The 13832-nt window shown below is 59.9% G+C and overlaps 3 protein-coding genes and 1 long non-coding RNA gene across 5 annotated transcripts; all 4 read right to left on the bottom strand.

Annotated features, from left to right (window-relative positions):
• Window positions 1–723: 723 nt before the first annotated feature.
• Window positions 724–3525, bottom strand: LOC116447685 (PHD finger protein 7-like). Of its 2 annotated transcripts, XM_032117104.1 has the most exons (7): window positions 3255–3525; window positions 2895–2986; window positions 2715–2804; window positions 2363–2487; window positions 1857–2123; window positions 1527–1640; window positions 724–1369 (listed from the first exon to the last, which is right to left on the bottom strand). In XM_032117104.1, exons 1-7 carry the CDS (start codon window positions 3349–3351, stop codon window positions 946–948), a joined length of 1209 nt encoding a protein of 402 aa, XP_031972995.1. In that variant the 5' UTR covers window positions 3352–3525; the 3' UTR covers window positions 724–945. The 2 variants fall into 2 exon arrangements, with proteins under 2 accessions (XP_031972995.1, XP_031972996.1); XM_032117105.1 differs by lacking the exon at window positions 724–1369 and having other exon boundaries at window positions 1395–1640.
• Window positions 3526–5197: 1672 nt separating this feature from the next.
• On the bottom strand, window positions 5198–7120 carry LOC116447383 (PHD finger protein 7-like). Its single transcript, XM_032116516.1, has 6 exons — window positions 6721–7120; window positions 6216–6482; window positions 5886–5999; window positions 5610–5728; window positions 5370–5440; window positions 5198–5326 (listed from the first exon to the last, which is right to left on the bottom strand). Exons 1-6 carry the CDS (start codon window positions 6978–6980, stop codon window positions 5198–5200), a joined length of 960 nt encoding a protein of 319 aa, XP_031972407.1. The 5' UTR covers window positions 6981–7120.
• Window positions 7121–8313: 1193 nt separating this feature from the next.
• Window positions 8314–9150, bottom strand: LOC116447684. Its single transcript, XR_004241653.1, has 3 exons — window positions 9038–9150; window positions 8708–8821; window positions 8314–8550 (listed from the first exon to the last, which is right to left on the bottom strand). It is a non-coding gene; the product is annotated as an uncharacterized LOC116447684 (long non-coding RNA).
• A 2247-nt stretch (window positions 9151–11397) lies between these two features.
• Window positions 11398–12942, bottom strand: LOC116447696 (PHD finger protein 7-like). Its single transcript, XM_032117132.1, has 5 exons — window positions 12897–12942; window positions 12717–12806; window positions 12365–12489; window positions 11860–12126; window positions 11398–11643 (listed from the first exon to the last, which is right to left on the bottom strand). The coding sequence occupies exons 1-5, from the start codon at window positions 12930–12932 to the stop codon at window positions 11526–11528; spliced, it is 636 nt and encodes a 211-aa protein (XP_031973023.1). The 5' UTR covers window positions 12933–12942; the 3' UTR covers window positions 11398–11525.
• Window positions 12943–13832: the final 890 nt, after the last annotated feature.

Raw genomic sequence — 13832 nt, forward strand, 5'->3', positions numbered from 1 at the left:
AGGAGCTTGTTAGGTGAGGAAGGAAGGCCCCTCCTGGGCAGAAAGTTGGAGGGAGCCCCGAGAGAGCTTACCTGGCAGTAGTTGTGGACACAGAGTTTGAACTTCATTCTCTTGTACCCACAGATGTTGGTGTCTGCCTCGGTCCGGTGGCACAGCATGCACACTGGAGAGAAAGTGCCCCTGGCATGAGCATGTCTGTGGGGCTGGGCAAGTGTCCGTGCAGGATCAGCCCCAAAACCCTGCTGGGTCCGTGCTGTGCTGGCTGAAGGGCAGGGTAGGTCAGGCACGGGTGCCCCAGCAAATGCCCAGAGCCTAGGCCTTTTGCAGAGCTCCTGCCTTGCCCTGGCATAGTTCTTGCCTGCTCACTGACTGCCCTGGTATACCTGTGCCAGCGATCGGGAGCTGTGGGGAGAGAGGCTTTTGCTATCAGTGGTGTCCTGCTGTGCTATTCATGGCCGGCAGTAGGGCTTTTTGGCCCGGCGTTGTTGCCGCCAGACATGTCTCATATGAATTGGCCCAGGCTGGGAGCGGTTGTCTGTTGTGGATCCGTGGAAGAGCCATGGAGGCCTGTATGGACGTCGTGGCCGTGCTGCCTGACTGTTGATGGCCAAAGCGCCTTCAGGCAGCCTCGACACTGCCCGGTAGGAAGTGCTGGGGCTGCTGTCATCGGCACTGTGGGCTGGGCCATCATCGATCCTGCGGCGTTTTGCAGGCGGGCTGTACGTTGTCCGTGATGGTATTTCTTCCTCAGGGTAGCGCCGCTTCAAGGCCTGCCGAGGGCGAAGGAAGCAGCTGCTGCTGAGGAGCAACACACCCTGGGAGGGCATTGATAATTCCTGGCTGGAAGTGCTGGGGCTGCTTTCATTGGCACTGTGGGCTGGGCCATCATCGATCCTGCGGCGTTTTGCAGGAGGGCTGTACGTTGTCCGTGATGGTATTTCTTCCTCAGGGTAGCGCCGCTTCAAGGCCTGCCGAGGGCGAAGGAAGCAGCTGCTGCTGAGGAGCAACACACCCTGGGAGGGCATTGATAATTCCTGGCTGGAAGTGCTGGGGCTGACAAGCTCTGGTTTGCCAGTGGAGCCTGCGAAGAGGGGCAGGAAGGTCATCAGGGTGGCCATGCAGGCCGTAAGCAGGAGAGGCTCCTGTGGTAGCCAGAGCTGTCCTGGAGCCAAGGCGTGCTGAAGGCCCTGCTGCCAGGCCCAGCCTGGCCCCTGTCCCCAGTGCGGGGCACCGAGTGCTTTGGTGCCTACCAGTCTCTGTGCCAGCACAGGTGCGGCACTCCCAGGAGTAGGTGCTGTTCCCCAAAGAGGAGCAGTGTCTGTGGGTGCCCTCGGCAGCGCAGGAGCTGCACAGCCTCAGTTGCCAGGGTCTGTAGGAGCAAAGGAGGTACTGGTTGTGAGGACAAAGTGCCAGAGCAAGGGATGGCCTGGCCTGGCAGAGCCCTTGTTCTTAGTTCTTCCTCCGTGAGCTTGTGGGGAGATCTTAGGTCCTGTTCAGAGCCCTGCATTGTTGCTTTGGCAGCTTACCCCTCTTCCTCCGCGTGCTCCCTGCCTCCTGGACAAAGGCACGTTTCGGCATCGCAGCGGCCATGCCTCTGACGTAAGGGTGTGACTGCTTGGACACTCTCCCATGATGGGGGTCTGCAAGAGAAGGAAGGGAAAGAGTTGAGCCCAGCTGACCCAGCATCAAGCAGATCCTGGCACTCGCTGCTCCGCTGCCTGTGCTGTTTCCAGCTCCTGAGTGGAGCTGAGGGCAAGAGGCATGGGACAGAAGGTGGCCAGGCCTGCCAGGGCAGTCCTTAGGCTGGCACTGCACTTGTGCTTGACACCTTGTGAGCTGGGAGGAGAAAACCCAACCTCTTGGAGAGTCGGATCCCCATGGTGAGCATTTCCATCATGAATGGCTCTTGGTTCAGGCAACACGGGCATCGGAAGCCGATGCCAGCATGCAGAGCCAGTCTCTGGATGCACTGCCGGTGGAAGCGGGCGTCTTGGCATGCAGGGCAGCCCATGGTTTTGTAGGAGATTCTGTTTTCCACGGTGTCCAGGCAGATGCTGCAGGTGTTGTCCTGGCTTGGACGAGCGTGCACTGCCTGCTGTGGGCGGTGCTCCCAGCAGAAGGACCTGTGAGGAAGATGGAAGAGATGGGCGAGGGAAGGTGGGAAGCGCAGAGTCCTTCCGCAGTGATGGCGATGTGGGGGGTGGAGCTGTGAGAGACCCCAGCCTCTTTGTGGGCTCTTCCCCAGTCTATGGCAGGTTGCTGGCAGCTGTCCCAGTGGGCTTCTGCCTTGCATGGCCACTGCAGATGGAAAGGGCTTGGAGATGAAGCCGGGGTCTCTGAGGCAAGGGCGGGCAGCCCTTACCTGTAGGCCCCGAAGTACTGGGTGACACATTCGCCGTCTGGGGCGCAGGGCAGGTGGAAGGTGCGGTCGCAGCCCGTCTCAGAGCAGGTGATGCTGGCCCCCATCTTGTAGCAAATGAAGCAGCTCTGGAAAGAGCACCGCAGCCCGCTGAGTGTCAGGACTGGGGCTTTGTGGCTGCCCTGCGTCTCCGGGCAGGGAGCAGGATGTGGGCAGTGCTGGGTTAGAGCCCACAGAGCCACCTGCACACGAGGCTCTTGCATGTGCCAGGGCTGGGGCTTCTTTGCTGGGGAGCAGGAGGAGCTGCCTCAAGCCTCTCCTGGTGCCAAGCTCCCTGCGCCTGCGAGGTCCTCACCTTCTTGGCTGCTTCTTTGATGACGTGCCTGGTGTCTCCAACGAGAAAGTCTTCCATGTTCTCTTGTGGGAAAAGCCCACTGGCAAGAAGCTGCAGAGCAGAGAAGGCCAGGAGCTTGTTAGGTGAGGAAGGAAGGCCCCTCCTGGGCAGAAAGTTGGAGGGAGCCCCGAGAGAGCTTACCTGGCAGTAGTTGTGGACACAGAGTTTGAACTTCATTCTCTTGTACCCACAGATGTCGGTGTCTGCCTCGGTCCGGTGGCACAGCATGCACACTGGAGAGAAAGTGCCCCCCGGCATGAGCATGTCTGTGGGGCTGGGCAAGTGTCCGTGCAGGATCAGCCCCAAAACCCTGCTGGGTCCGTGCTGTGCTGGCTGAAGGGCAGGGTAGGTCAGGCACGGGTGCCCCAGCAAATGCCCAGAGCCTAGGCCTTTTGCAGAGCTCCTGCCTTGCCCTGGCATAGTTCTTGCCTGCTCACTGACTGCCCTGGTATACCTGTGCCAGCGATCGGGAGCTGTGGGGAGAGAGGCTTTTGCTATCACCTTGGTCCTCGGGTACTGTGTCCGGCTGTGCCGTGTTGGATCTGGAACAGGTTGATGGTGAGTGCCTGGAGCGTCTCTTGCGCAGAACTGCTGGCATTCCTCCGCCTGACAGTTGCGCACCAGCCCTGAGTAAAGAGAGAGATGCGCGTGAGCTGTGTCAGAGGCACCAGAATCCTCTGACTTAGCCTTGTGCCGGAGCAGCCTTGGGCGAGCTCCTCCTCGGCGATGCTCTCCTCAACTGAGAGGGTTGTATTGATGTGCAGCCACCCTGCTTGTGTTTTTAGGCCAGGGTGATGATGTCACTGGGGCCATTGTGACATGGCCAGCACCGATCTGTGGGCTCCTCCCATACCATCCTGAGTGATGATGCCCCAGTGGCGAGTGGTTTTGAGGGGATAGGATTAACTTCTCATGCGTCCAAGTTTTGCATTTGTGACCAAATCAGTGTGGGTGACACAGCGCTGTGTGAGCCATGGCTGAGCAGCGAATGCACAGTGCCGAGGCCTGTCCTGCTCCTGAGGCCCAGCACCAGGGAAGCAGCCTGGGGGCAGCAGCTGCTGGCAGGGGAAATAGGTGGGACAGCTGATCCCCCAGATCCCAGAGAGACCCCACACGTGACACCGTGTCTGCTCAGCTGCACAACTGCAGCTTGCTGCTGATGCTGCTGCTCTCGGGCTAGCAATACATCGGGCAGCTGGTTGTGAGCCACTGTGGCCTTTTCATCACTTGTATGGTTCCAATTTGTTTATCTGATGGAAGTGTCTCAGCCCACAAGTCTTTGTCCAACAGTGATATCCTAAGCGTGTTGCAGACCAGGATGTGTTCAATGTCCCATCAGCATTCCCAGCCCCAATGACGTGAGACCTGCCCAAGGCTGGTGTCTGCCCCTGCCCTGCCAGGCACTGAGCCCTCACTCACAGCAGTGTGAGGCCACGCTCTGGGCGTGGGGAATTGCGCCTGGAAAGCTGAGAGATGGAAAAGGGTCTGGGGGTGGTGGTTGACAGCAGCTGCAAATGGTGTGGTATGTTCCCAGGTGGCCAAGAAGGCCAATGTCAGCTGGCCTGTAGCAGCACCAGTGTGGGCAGCAGGAGCAGGGCAGTGCCCGTCCCACAGTCCCACAGTGCTGTGTGGAGGTCTCCGTGGGAGCTGCTGAACTGCATTGCAGCAGGTTTCTACAGAGGAGCATGGACATCCTGCAGCCTGCTGTCAAAACGCCACAGGATCGATGGTCTGCCAGCCATGAGTGCTGAGGACAGCAGGCCCAGCACTGCCAGCCAGGGGCTGCTGCAGGGCATTTTCCAGTCAAGGGCAGCTGCTGGTGGTGCCTTCAACAGGTCTTGAAATGGTGCTAACCCGAGGAAGACGTACAGGCCTGGTCAAGGCGTGCTGGGCACGGCAGAGGCTGTGGGTGCAGGCGGGCTCAGGAATGTGAACAGCCCACGGGAGCCGAGCGCTGCCCTGCAGGGACACTGACAGCTGCTGGTGAGGGCCAGCAAGGCCTGAAGGGCACGGCCGTGGTGCTGAGTGGCCAGGAGGGCCAGCCTGCAGAGGGGAGGGTGCTGCCAACGCTGTGGAAGAAGATCCCAGTCCCTTTCACTAGCAGTGGCCTGAAGAAAGGCCGAGTAAAATGACTGGAAAAGACGTGTGGGTTCTCCTAGTGTAAAAAAACCTTTATTTTATTTCTACTCTACTTTGATGGGTGAGGGGGATGGGGGCTACGGGCTGGGCGACAGTGTGTCCTGCTGTGCTATTCATGGCCGGCAGTAGGGCTTTTTGGCCCGGCGTTGTTGCCGCCAGACATGTCTCATACGAATTGGCCCAGGCTGGGAGCGGTTGTCTGTTGTGGATCCGTGGAAGAGCCATGGAGGCCTGTATGGACGTCGTGGCCGTGCTGCCTGACTGTTGATGGCCAAAGCGCCTTCAGGCAGCCTCGACACTGCCCGTTAGGAAGTGCTGGGGCTGCTGTCATCGGCACTGTGGGCTGGGCCATCATCGATCCTGCGGCGTTTTGCAGGCGGGCTGTACGTTGTCCGTGATGGTATTTCTTCCTCAGGGTAGCGCCGCTTCAAGGCCTGCCGAGGGCGAAGGAAGCAGCTGCTGCTGAGGAGCTAACACACCCTGGGAGGGCATTGATAATTCCTGGCTGGAAGTGCTGGGGCTGACAAGCTCTGGTTTGCCAGTGGAGCCTGCGAAGAGGGGCAGGAAGGTCATCAGGGTGGCCACTCAGGCCGTAAGCAGGAGAGGCTCCTGTGGTAGCCAGAGCTGTCCTGGAGCCAAGGCGTGCTGAAGGCCCTGCTGCCAGGCCCAGCCTGGCCCCTGTCCCCAGTGCGGGGCACCGAGTGCTTTGGTGCCTACCAGTCTCTGTGCCAGCACAGGTGTGGCACTCCCAGGAGTAGGTGCTGTTCCCCAAAGAGGAGCAGTGTCTGTGGGTGCCCTCGGCAGCGCAGGAGCTGCACAGCCTCAGTTGCCAGGGTCTGTAGGATCAAAGGAGGTACTGGTTGTGAGGACAAAGTGCCAGAGCAAGGGATGGCCTGGCCTGGCAGAGCCCTTGTTCTTAGTTCTTCCTCCGTGAGCTTGTGGGGAGATCTTAGGTCCTGTTCAGAGCCCTGCATTGTTGCTTTGGCAGCTTACCCCTCTTCCTCCGCGTGCTCCCTGCCTCCTGGACAAAGGCACGTTTCGGCATCGCAGCGGCCATGCCTCTGACGTAAGGGTGTGACTGCTTGGACACTCTCCCATGATGGGGGTCTGCAAGAGAAGGAAGGGAAAGAGTTGAGCCCAGCTGACCCAGCATCAAGCAGATCCTGGCACTCGCTGCTCCGCTGCCTGTGCTGTTTCCAGCTCCTGAGTGGAGCTGAGGGCAAGAGGCATGGGACAGAAGGTGGCCAGGCCTGCCAGGGCAGTCCTTAGGCTGGCACTGCACTTGTGCTTGACACCTTGTGAGCTGGGAGGAGAAAACCCAACCTCTTGGAGAGTCGGATCCCCATGGTGAGCATTTCCATCATGAATGGCTCTTGGTTCAGGCAACACGGGCATCGGAAGCCGATGCCAGCATGCAGAGCCAGTCTCTGGATGCACTGCCGGTGGAAGCGGGCGTCTTGGCATGCAGGGCAGCCCATGGTTTTGTAGGAGATTCTGTTTTCCACGGTGTCCAGGCAGATGCTGCAGGTGTTGTCCTGGCTTGGACGAGCGTGCACTGCCTGCTGTGGGCGGTGCTCCCAGCAGAAGGACCTGTGAGGAAGATGGAAGAGATGGGCGAGGGAAGGTGGGAAGCGCAGAGTCCTTCCGCAGTGATGGCGATGTGGGGGGTGGAGCTGTGAGAGACCCCAGCCTCTTTGTGGGCTCTTCCCCAGTCTATGGCAGGTTGCTGGCAGCTGTCCAGTGGGCTTCTGCCTTGCATGGCCACTGCAGATGGAAAGGGCTTGGAGATGAAGCCGGGGTCTCTGAGGCAAGGGCGGGCAGCCCTTACCTGTAGGCCCCGAAGTACTGGGTGACACATTCGCCGTCTGGGGCGCAGGGCAGGTGGAAGGTGCGGTCGCAGCCCGTCTCAGAGCAGGTGATGCTGGCCCCCATCTTGTAGCAAATGAAGCAGCTCTGGAAAGAGCACCGCAGCCCGCTGAGTGTCAGGACTGGGGCTTTGTGGCTGCCCTGCGTCTCCGGGCAGGGAGCAGGATGTGGGCAGTGCTGGGTTAGAGCCCACAGAGCCACCTGCACACGAGGCTCTTGCATGTGCCAGGGCTGGGGCTTCTTTGCTGGGGAGCAGGAGGAGCTGCCTCAAGCCTCTCCTGGTGCCAAGCTCCCTGCGCCTGCGAGGTCCTCACCTTCTTGGCTGCTTCTTTGATGACGTGCCTGGTGTCTCCAACGAGAAAGTCTTCCGTGTTCTCTAGTGGGAAAAGTCCACTGGCAAGAAGCTGCAGAGCAGAGAAGGCCAGGAGCTTGTTAGGTGAGGAAGGAAGGCCCCTCCTGGGCAGAAAGTTGGAGGGAGCCCCGAGAGAGCTTACCTGGCAGTAGTTGTGGACACAGAGTTTGAACTTCATTCTCTTGTACCCACAGATGTCGGTGTCTGCCTCGGTCCGGTGGCACAGCATGCACACTGGAGAGAAAGTGCCCCTGGCATGAGCATGTCTGTGGGGCTGGGCAAGTGTCCGTGCAGGATCAGCCCCAAAACCCTGCTGGGTCCGTGCTGTGCTGGCTGAAGGGCAGGGTAGGTCAGGCACGGGTGCCCCAGCAAATGCCCAGAGCCTAGGCCTTTTGCAGAGCTCCTGCCTTGCCCTGGCATAGTTCTTGCCTGCTCACTGACTGCCCTGGTATACCTGTGCCAGCGATCGGGAGCTGTGGGGAGAGAGGCTTTTGCTATCAGTGGTGTCCTGCTGTGCTATTCATGGCCGGCAGTAGGGCTTTTTGGCCCGGCGTTGTTGCCGCCAGACATGTCTCATATGAATTGGCCCAGGCTGGGAGCGGTTGTCTGTTGTGGATCCGTGGAAGAGCCATGGAGGCCTGTATGGACGTCGTGGCCGTGCTGCCTGACTGTTGATGGCCAAAGCGCCTTCAGGCAGCCTCGACACTGCCCGGTAGGAAGTGCTGGGGCTGCTGTCATCGGCACTGTGGGCTGGGCCATCATCGATCCTGCGGCGTTTTGCAGGAGGGCTGTACGTTGTCCGTGATGGTATTTCTTCCTCAGGGTAGCGCCGCTTCAAGGCCTGCCGAGGGCGAAGGAAGCAGCTGCTGCTGAGGAGCAACACACCCTGGGAGGGCATTGATAATTCCTGGCTGGAAGTGCTGGGGCTGCTTTCATTGGCACTGTGGGCTGGGCCATCATCGATCCTGCGGCGTTTTGCAGGAGGGCTGTACGTTGTCCGTGATGGTATTTCTTCCTCAGGGTAGCGCCGCTTCAAGGCCTGTCGAGGGCGAAGGAAGCAGCTGCTGCTGAGGAGCAACACACCCTGGGAGGGCATTGATAATTCCTGGCTGGAAGTGCTGGGGCTGACAAGCTCTGGTTTGCCAGTGGAGCCTGCGAAGAGGGGCAGGAAGGTCATCAGGGTGGCCACTCAGGCCGTAAGCAGGAGAGGCTCCTGTGGTAGCCAGAGCTGTCCTGGAGCCAAGGCGTGCTGAAGGCCCTGCTGCCAGGCCCAGCCTGGCCCCTGTCCCCAGTGCGGGGCACCGAGTGCTTTGGTGCCTACCAGTCTCTGTGCCAGCACAGGTGCGGCACTCCCAGGAGTAGGTGCTGTTCCCCAAAGAGGAGCAGTGTCTGTGGGTGCCCTCGGCAGCGCAGGAGCTGCACAGCCTCAGTTGCCAGGGTCTGTAGGAGCAAAGGAGGTACTGGTTGTGAGGACAAAGTGCCAGAGCAAGGGATGGCCTGGCCTGGCAGAGCCCTTGTTCTTAGTTCTTCCTCCGTGAGCTTGTGGGGAGATCTTAGGTCCTGTTCAGAGCCCTGCATTGTTGCTTTGGCAGCTTACCCCTCTTCCTCCGCGTGCTCCCTGCCTCCTGGACAAAGGCACGTTTCGGCATCGCAGCGGCCATGCCTCTGACGTAAGGGTGTGACTGCTTGGACACTCTCCCATGATGGGGGTCTGCAAGAGAAGGAAGGGAAAGAGTTGAGCCCAGCTGACCCAGCATCAAGCAGATCCTGGCACTCGCTGCTCCGCTGCCTGTGCTGTTTCCAGCTCCTGAGTGGAGCTGAGGGCAAGAGGCATGGGACAGAAGGTGGCCAGGCCTGCCAGGGCAGTCCTTAGGCTGGCACTGCACTTGTGCTTGACACCTTGTGAGCTGGGAGGAGAAAACCCAACCTCTTGGAGAGTCGGATCCCCATGGTGAGCATTTCCATCATGAATGGCTCTTGGTTCAGGCAACACGGGCATCGGAAGCCGATGCCAGCATGCAGAGCCAGTCTCTGGATGCACTGCCGATGGAAGCGGGCGTCTTGGCATGCAGGGCAGCCCATGGTTTTGTAGGAGATTCTGTTTTCCACGGTGTCCAGGCAGATGCTGCAGGTGTTGTCCTGGCTTGGACGAGCGTGCACTGCCTGCTGTGGGCGGTGCTCCCAGCAGAAGGACCTGTGAGGAAGATGGAAGAGATGGGCGAGGGAAGGTGGGAAGCGCAGAGTCCTTCCGCAGTGATGGCGATGTGGGGGGTGGAGCTGTGAGAGACCCCAGCCTCTTTGTGGGCTCTTCCCCAGTCTATGGCAGGTTGCTGGCAGCTGTCCAGTGGGCTTCTGCCTTGCATGGCCACTGCAGATGGAAAGGGCTTGGAGATGAAGCCGGGGTCTCTGAGGCAAGGGCGGGCAGCCCTTACCTGTAGGCCCCGAAGTACTGGGTGACACATTCGCCGTCTGGGGCGCAGGGCAGGTGGAAGGTGCGGTCGCAGCCCGTCTCAGAGCAGGTGATGCTGGCCCCCATCTTGTAGCAAATGAAGCAGCTCTGGAAAGAGCACCGCAGCCCGCTGAGTGTCAGGACTGGGGCTTTGTGGCTGCCCTGCGTCTCCGGGCAGGGAGCAGGATGTGGGCAGTGCTGGGTTAGAGCCCACAGAGCCACCTGCACACGAGGCTCTTGCATGTGCCAGGGCTGGGGCTTCTTTGCTGGGGAGCAGGAGGAGCTGCCTCAAGCCTCTCCTGGTGCCAAGCTCCCTGCGCCTGCGAGGTCCTCACCTTCTTGGCTGCTTCTTTGATGACGTGCCTGGTGTCTCCAACGAGAAAGTCTTCCATGTTCTCTTGTGGGAAAAGTCCACTGGCAAGAAGCTGCAGAGCAGAGAAGGCCAGGAGCTTGTTAGGTGAGGAAGGAAGGCCCCTCCTGGGCAGAAAGTTGGAGGGAGCCCCGAGAGAGCTTACCTGGCAGTAGTTGTGGACACAGAGTTTGAACTTCATTCTCTTGTACCCACAGATGTTGGTGTCTGCCTCGGTCCGGTGGCACAGCATGCACACTGGAGAGAAAGTGCCCCTGGCATGAGCATGTCTGTGGGGCTGGGCAAGTGTCCGTGCAGGATCAGCCCCAAAACCCTGCTGGGTCCGTGCTGTGCTGGCTGAAGGGCAGGGTAGGTCAGGCACGGGTGCCCCAGCAAATGCCCAGAGCCTAGGCCTTTTGCAGAGCTCCTGCCTTGCCCTGGCATAGTTCTTGCCTGCTCACTGACTGCCCTGGTATACCTGTGCCAGCGATCGGGAGCTGTGGGGAGAGAGGCTTTTGCTATCAGTGGTGTCCTGCTGTGCTATTCATGGCCGGCAGTAGGGCTTTTTGGCCCGGCGTTGTTGCCGCCAGACATGTCTCATATGAATTGGCCCAGGCTGGGAGCGGTTGTCTGTTGTGGATCCGTGGAAGAGCCATGGAGGCCTGTATGGACGTCGTGGCCGTGCTGCCTGACTGTTGATGGCCAAAGCGCCTTCAGGCAGCCTCGACACTGCCCGTTAGGAAGTGCTGGGGCTGCTGTCATCGGCACTGTGGGCTGGGCCATCATCGATCCTGCGGCGTTTTGCAGGAGGGCTGTACGTTGTCCGTGATGGTATTTCTTCCTCAGGGTAGCGCCGCTTCAAGGCCTGCCGAGGGCGAAGGAAGCAGCTGCTGCTGAGGAGCAACACACCCTGGGAGGGCATTGATAATTCCTGGCTGGAAGTGCTGGGGCTGCTTTCATTGGCACTGTGGGCTGGGCCATCATCGATCCTGCGGCGTTTTGCAGGAGGGCTGTACGTTGTCCGTGATGGTATTTCTTCCTCAGGGTAGTGCCGCTTCAAGGCCTGTCGAGGGCGAAGGAAGCAGCTGCTGCTGAGGAGCAACACACCCTGGGAGGGCATTGATAATTCCTGGCTGGAAGTGCTGGGGCTGACAAGCTCTGGTTTGCCAGTGGAGCCTGCGAAGAGGGGCAGGAAGGTCATCAGGGTGGCCACTCAGGCCGTAAGCAGGAGAGGCTCCTGTGGTAGCCAGAGCTGTCCTGGAGCCAAGGCGTGCTGAAGGCCCTGCTGCCAGGCCCAGCCTGGCCCCTGTCCCCAGTGCGGGGCACCGAGTGCTTTGGTGCCTACCAGTCTCTGTGCCAGCACAGGTGCGGCACTCCCAGGAGTAGGTGCTGTTCCCCAAAGAGGAGCAGTGTCTGTGGGTGCCCTCGGCAGCGCAGGAGCTGCACAGCCTCAGTTGCCAGGGTCTGTAGGAGCAAAGGAGGTACTGGTTGTGAGGACAAAGTGCCAGAGCAAGGGATGGCCTGGCCTGGCAGAGCCCTTGTTCTTAGTTCTTCCTCCGTGAGCTTGTGGGGAGATCTTAGGTCCTGTTCAGAGCCCTGCATTGTTGCTTTGGCAGCTTACCCCTCTTCCTCCGCGTGCTCCCTGCCTCCTGGACAAAGGCACGTTTCGGCATCGCAGCGGCCATGCCTCTGACGTAAGGGTGTGACTGCTTGGACACTCTCCCATGATGGGGGTCTGCAAGAGAAGGAAGGGAAAGAGTTGAGCCCAGCTGACCCAGCATCAAGCAGATCCTGGCACTCGCTGCTCCGCTGCCTGTGCTGTTTCCAGCTCCTGAGTGGAGCTGAGGGCAAGAGGCATGGGACAGAAGGTGGCCAGGCCTGCCAGGGCAGTCCTTAGGCTGGCACTGCACTTGTGCTTGACACCTTGTGAGCTGGGAGGAGAAAACCCAACCTCTTGGAGAGTCGGATCCCCATGGTGAGCATTTCCATCATGAATGGCTCTTGGTTCAGGCAACACGGGCATCGGAAGCCGATGCCAGCATGCAGAGCCAGTCTCTGGATGCACTGCCGGTGGAAGCGGGCGTCTTGGCATGCAGGGCAGCCCATGGTTTTGTAGGAGATTCTGTTTTCCACGGTGTCCAGGCAGATGCTGCAGGTGTTGTCCTGGCTTGGACGAGCGTGCACTGCCTGCTGTGGGCGGTGCTCCCAGCAGAAGGACCTGTGAGGAAGATGGAAGAGATGGGCGAGGGAAGGTGGGAAGCGCAGAGTCCTTCCGCAGTGATGGCGATGTGGGGGGTGGAGCTGTGAGAGACCCCAGCCTCTTTGTGGGCTCTTCCCCAGTCTATGGCAGGTTGCTGGCAGCTGTCCAGTGGGCTTCTGCCTTGCATGGCCACTGCAGATGGAAAGGGCTTGGAGATGAAGCCGGGGTCTCTGAGGCAAGGGCGGGCAGCCCTTACCTGTAGGCCCCGAAGTACTGGGTGACACATTCGCCGTCTGGGGCGCAGGGCAGGTGGAAGGTGCGGTCGCAGCCCGTCTCAGAGCAGGTGATGCTGGCCCCCATCTTGTAGCAAATGAAGCAGCTCTGGAAAGAGCACCGCAGCCTGCTGAGTGTCAGGACTGGGGCTTTGTGGCTGCCCTGCGTCTCCGGGCAGGGAGCAGGATGTGGGCAGTGCTGGGTTAGAGCCCACAGAGCCACCTGCACACGAGGCTCTTGCATGTGCCAGGGCTGGGGCTTCTTTGCTGGGGAGCAGGAGGAGCTGCCTCAAGCCTCTCCTGGTGCCAAGCTCCCTGCGCCTGCGAGGTCCTCACCTTCTTGGCTGCTTCTTTGATGACGTGCCTGGTGTCTCCAACGAGAAAGTCTTCCATGTTCTCTTGTGGGAAAAGCCCACTGGCAAGAAGCTGCAAAGCAGAGAAGGCCAGGAGCTTGTTAGGTGAGGAAGGAAGGCCCCTCCTGGGCAGAAAGTTGGAGGGAGCCCCGAGAGAGCTTACCTGGCAGTAGTTGTGGACACAGAGTTTGAACTTCATTCTCTTGTACCCACAGATGTTGGTGTCTGCCTCGGTCCGGTGGCACAGCATGCACACTGGAGAGAAAGTGCCCCTGGCATGAGCATGTCTGTGGGGCTGGGCAAGTGTCCGTGCAGGATCAGCCCCAAAACCCTGCTGGGTCCGTGCTGTGCTGGCTGAAGGGCAGGGTAGGTCAGGCACGGGTGCCCCAGCAAATGCCCAGAGCCTAGGCCTTTTGCAGAGCTCCTGCCTTGCCCTGGCATAGTTCTTGCCTGCTCACTGACTGCCCTGGTATACCTGTGCCAGCGATCGGGAGCTGTGGGGAGAGAGGCTTTTGCTATCACCTTGGTCCTCGGGTACTGTGTCCGGCTGTGCCGTGTTGGATCTGGAACAGGTTGATGGTGAGTGCCTGGAGCGTCTCTTGCGCAGAACTGCTGGCATTCCTCCGCCTGACAGTTGCGCACCAGCCCTGAGTAAAGAGAGAGATGCGCGTGAGCTGTGTCAGAGGCACCAGAATCCTCTGACTTAGCCTTGTGCCGGAGCAGCCTTGGGCGAGCTCCTCCTCGGCGATGCTCTCCTCAACTGAGAGGGTTGTATTGATGTGCAGCCACCCTGCTTGTGTTTTTAGGCCAGGGTGATGATGTCACTGGGGCCATTGTGACATGGCCAGCACCGATCTGTGGGCTCCTCCCATACCATCCTGAGTGATGATGCCCCAGTGGCGAGTGGTTTTGAGGGGATAGGATTAACTTCTCATGCGTCCAAGTTTTGCATTTGTGACCAAATCAGTGTGGGTGACACAGCGCTGTGTGAGCCATGGCTGAGCAGCGAATGCACAGTGCCGAGGCCTGTCCTGCTCCTGAGGCCCAGCACCAGGGAAGCAGCCTGGGGGCAGCAGCTGCTGGCAGGGGAAATAGGTGG

This window comes from Corvus moneduloides, chromosome 8 (genome assembly GCF_009650955.1).
Source record: "Corvus moneduloides isolate bCorMon1 chromosome 8, bCorMon1.pri, whole genome shotgun sequence".
Taxonomy (NCBI): Eukaryota; Metazoa; Chordata; class Aves; order Passeriformes; family Corvidae; genus Corvus; species Corvus moneduloides.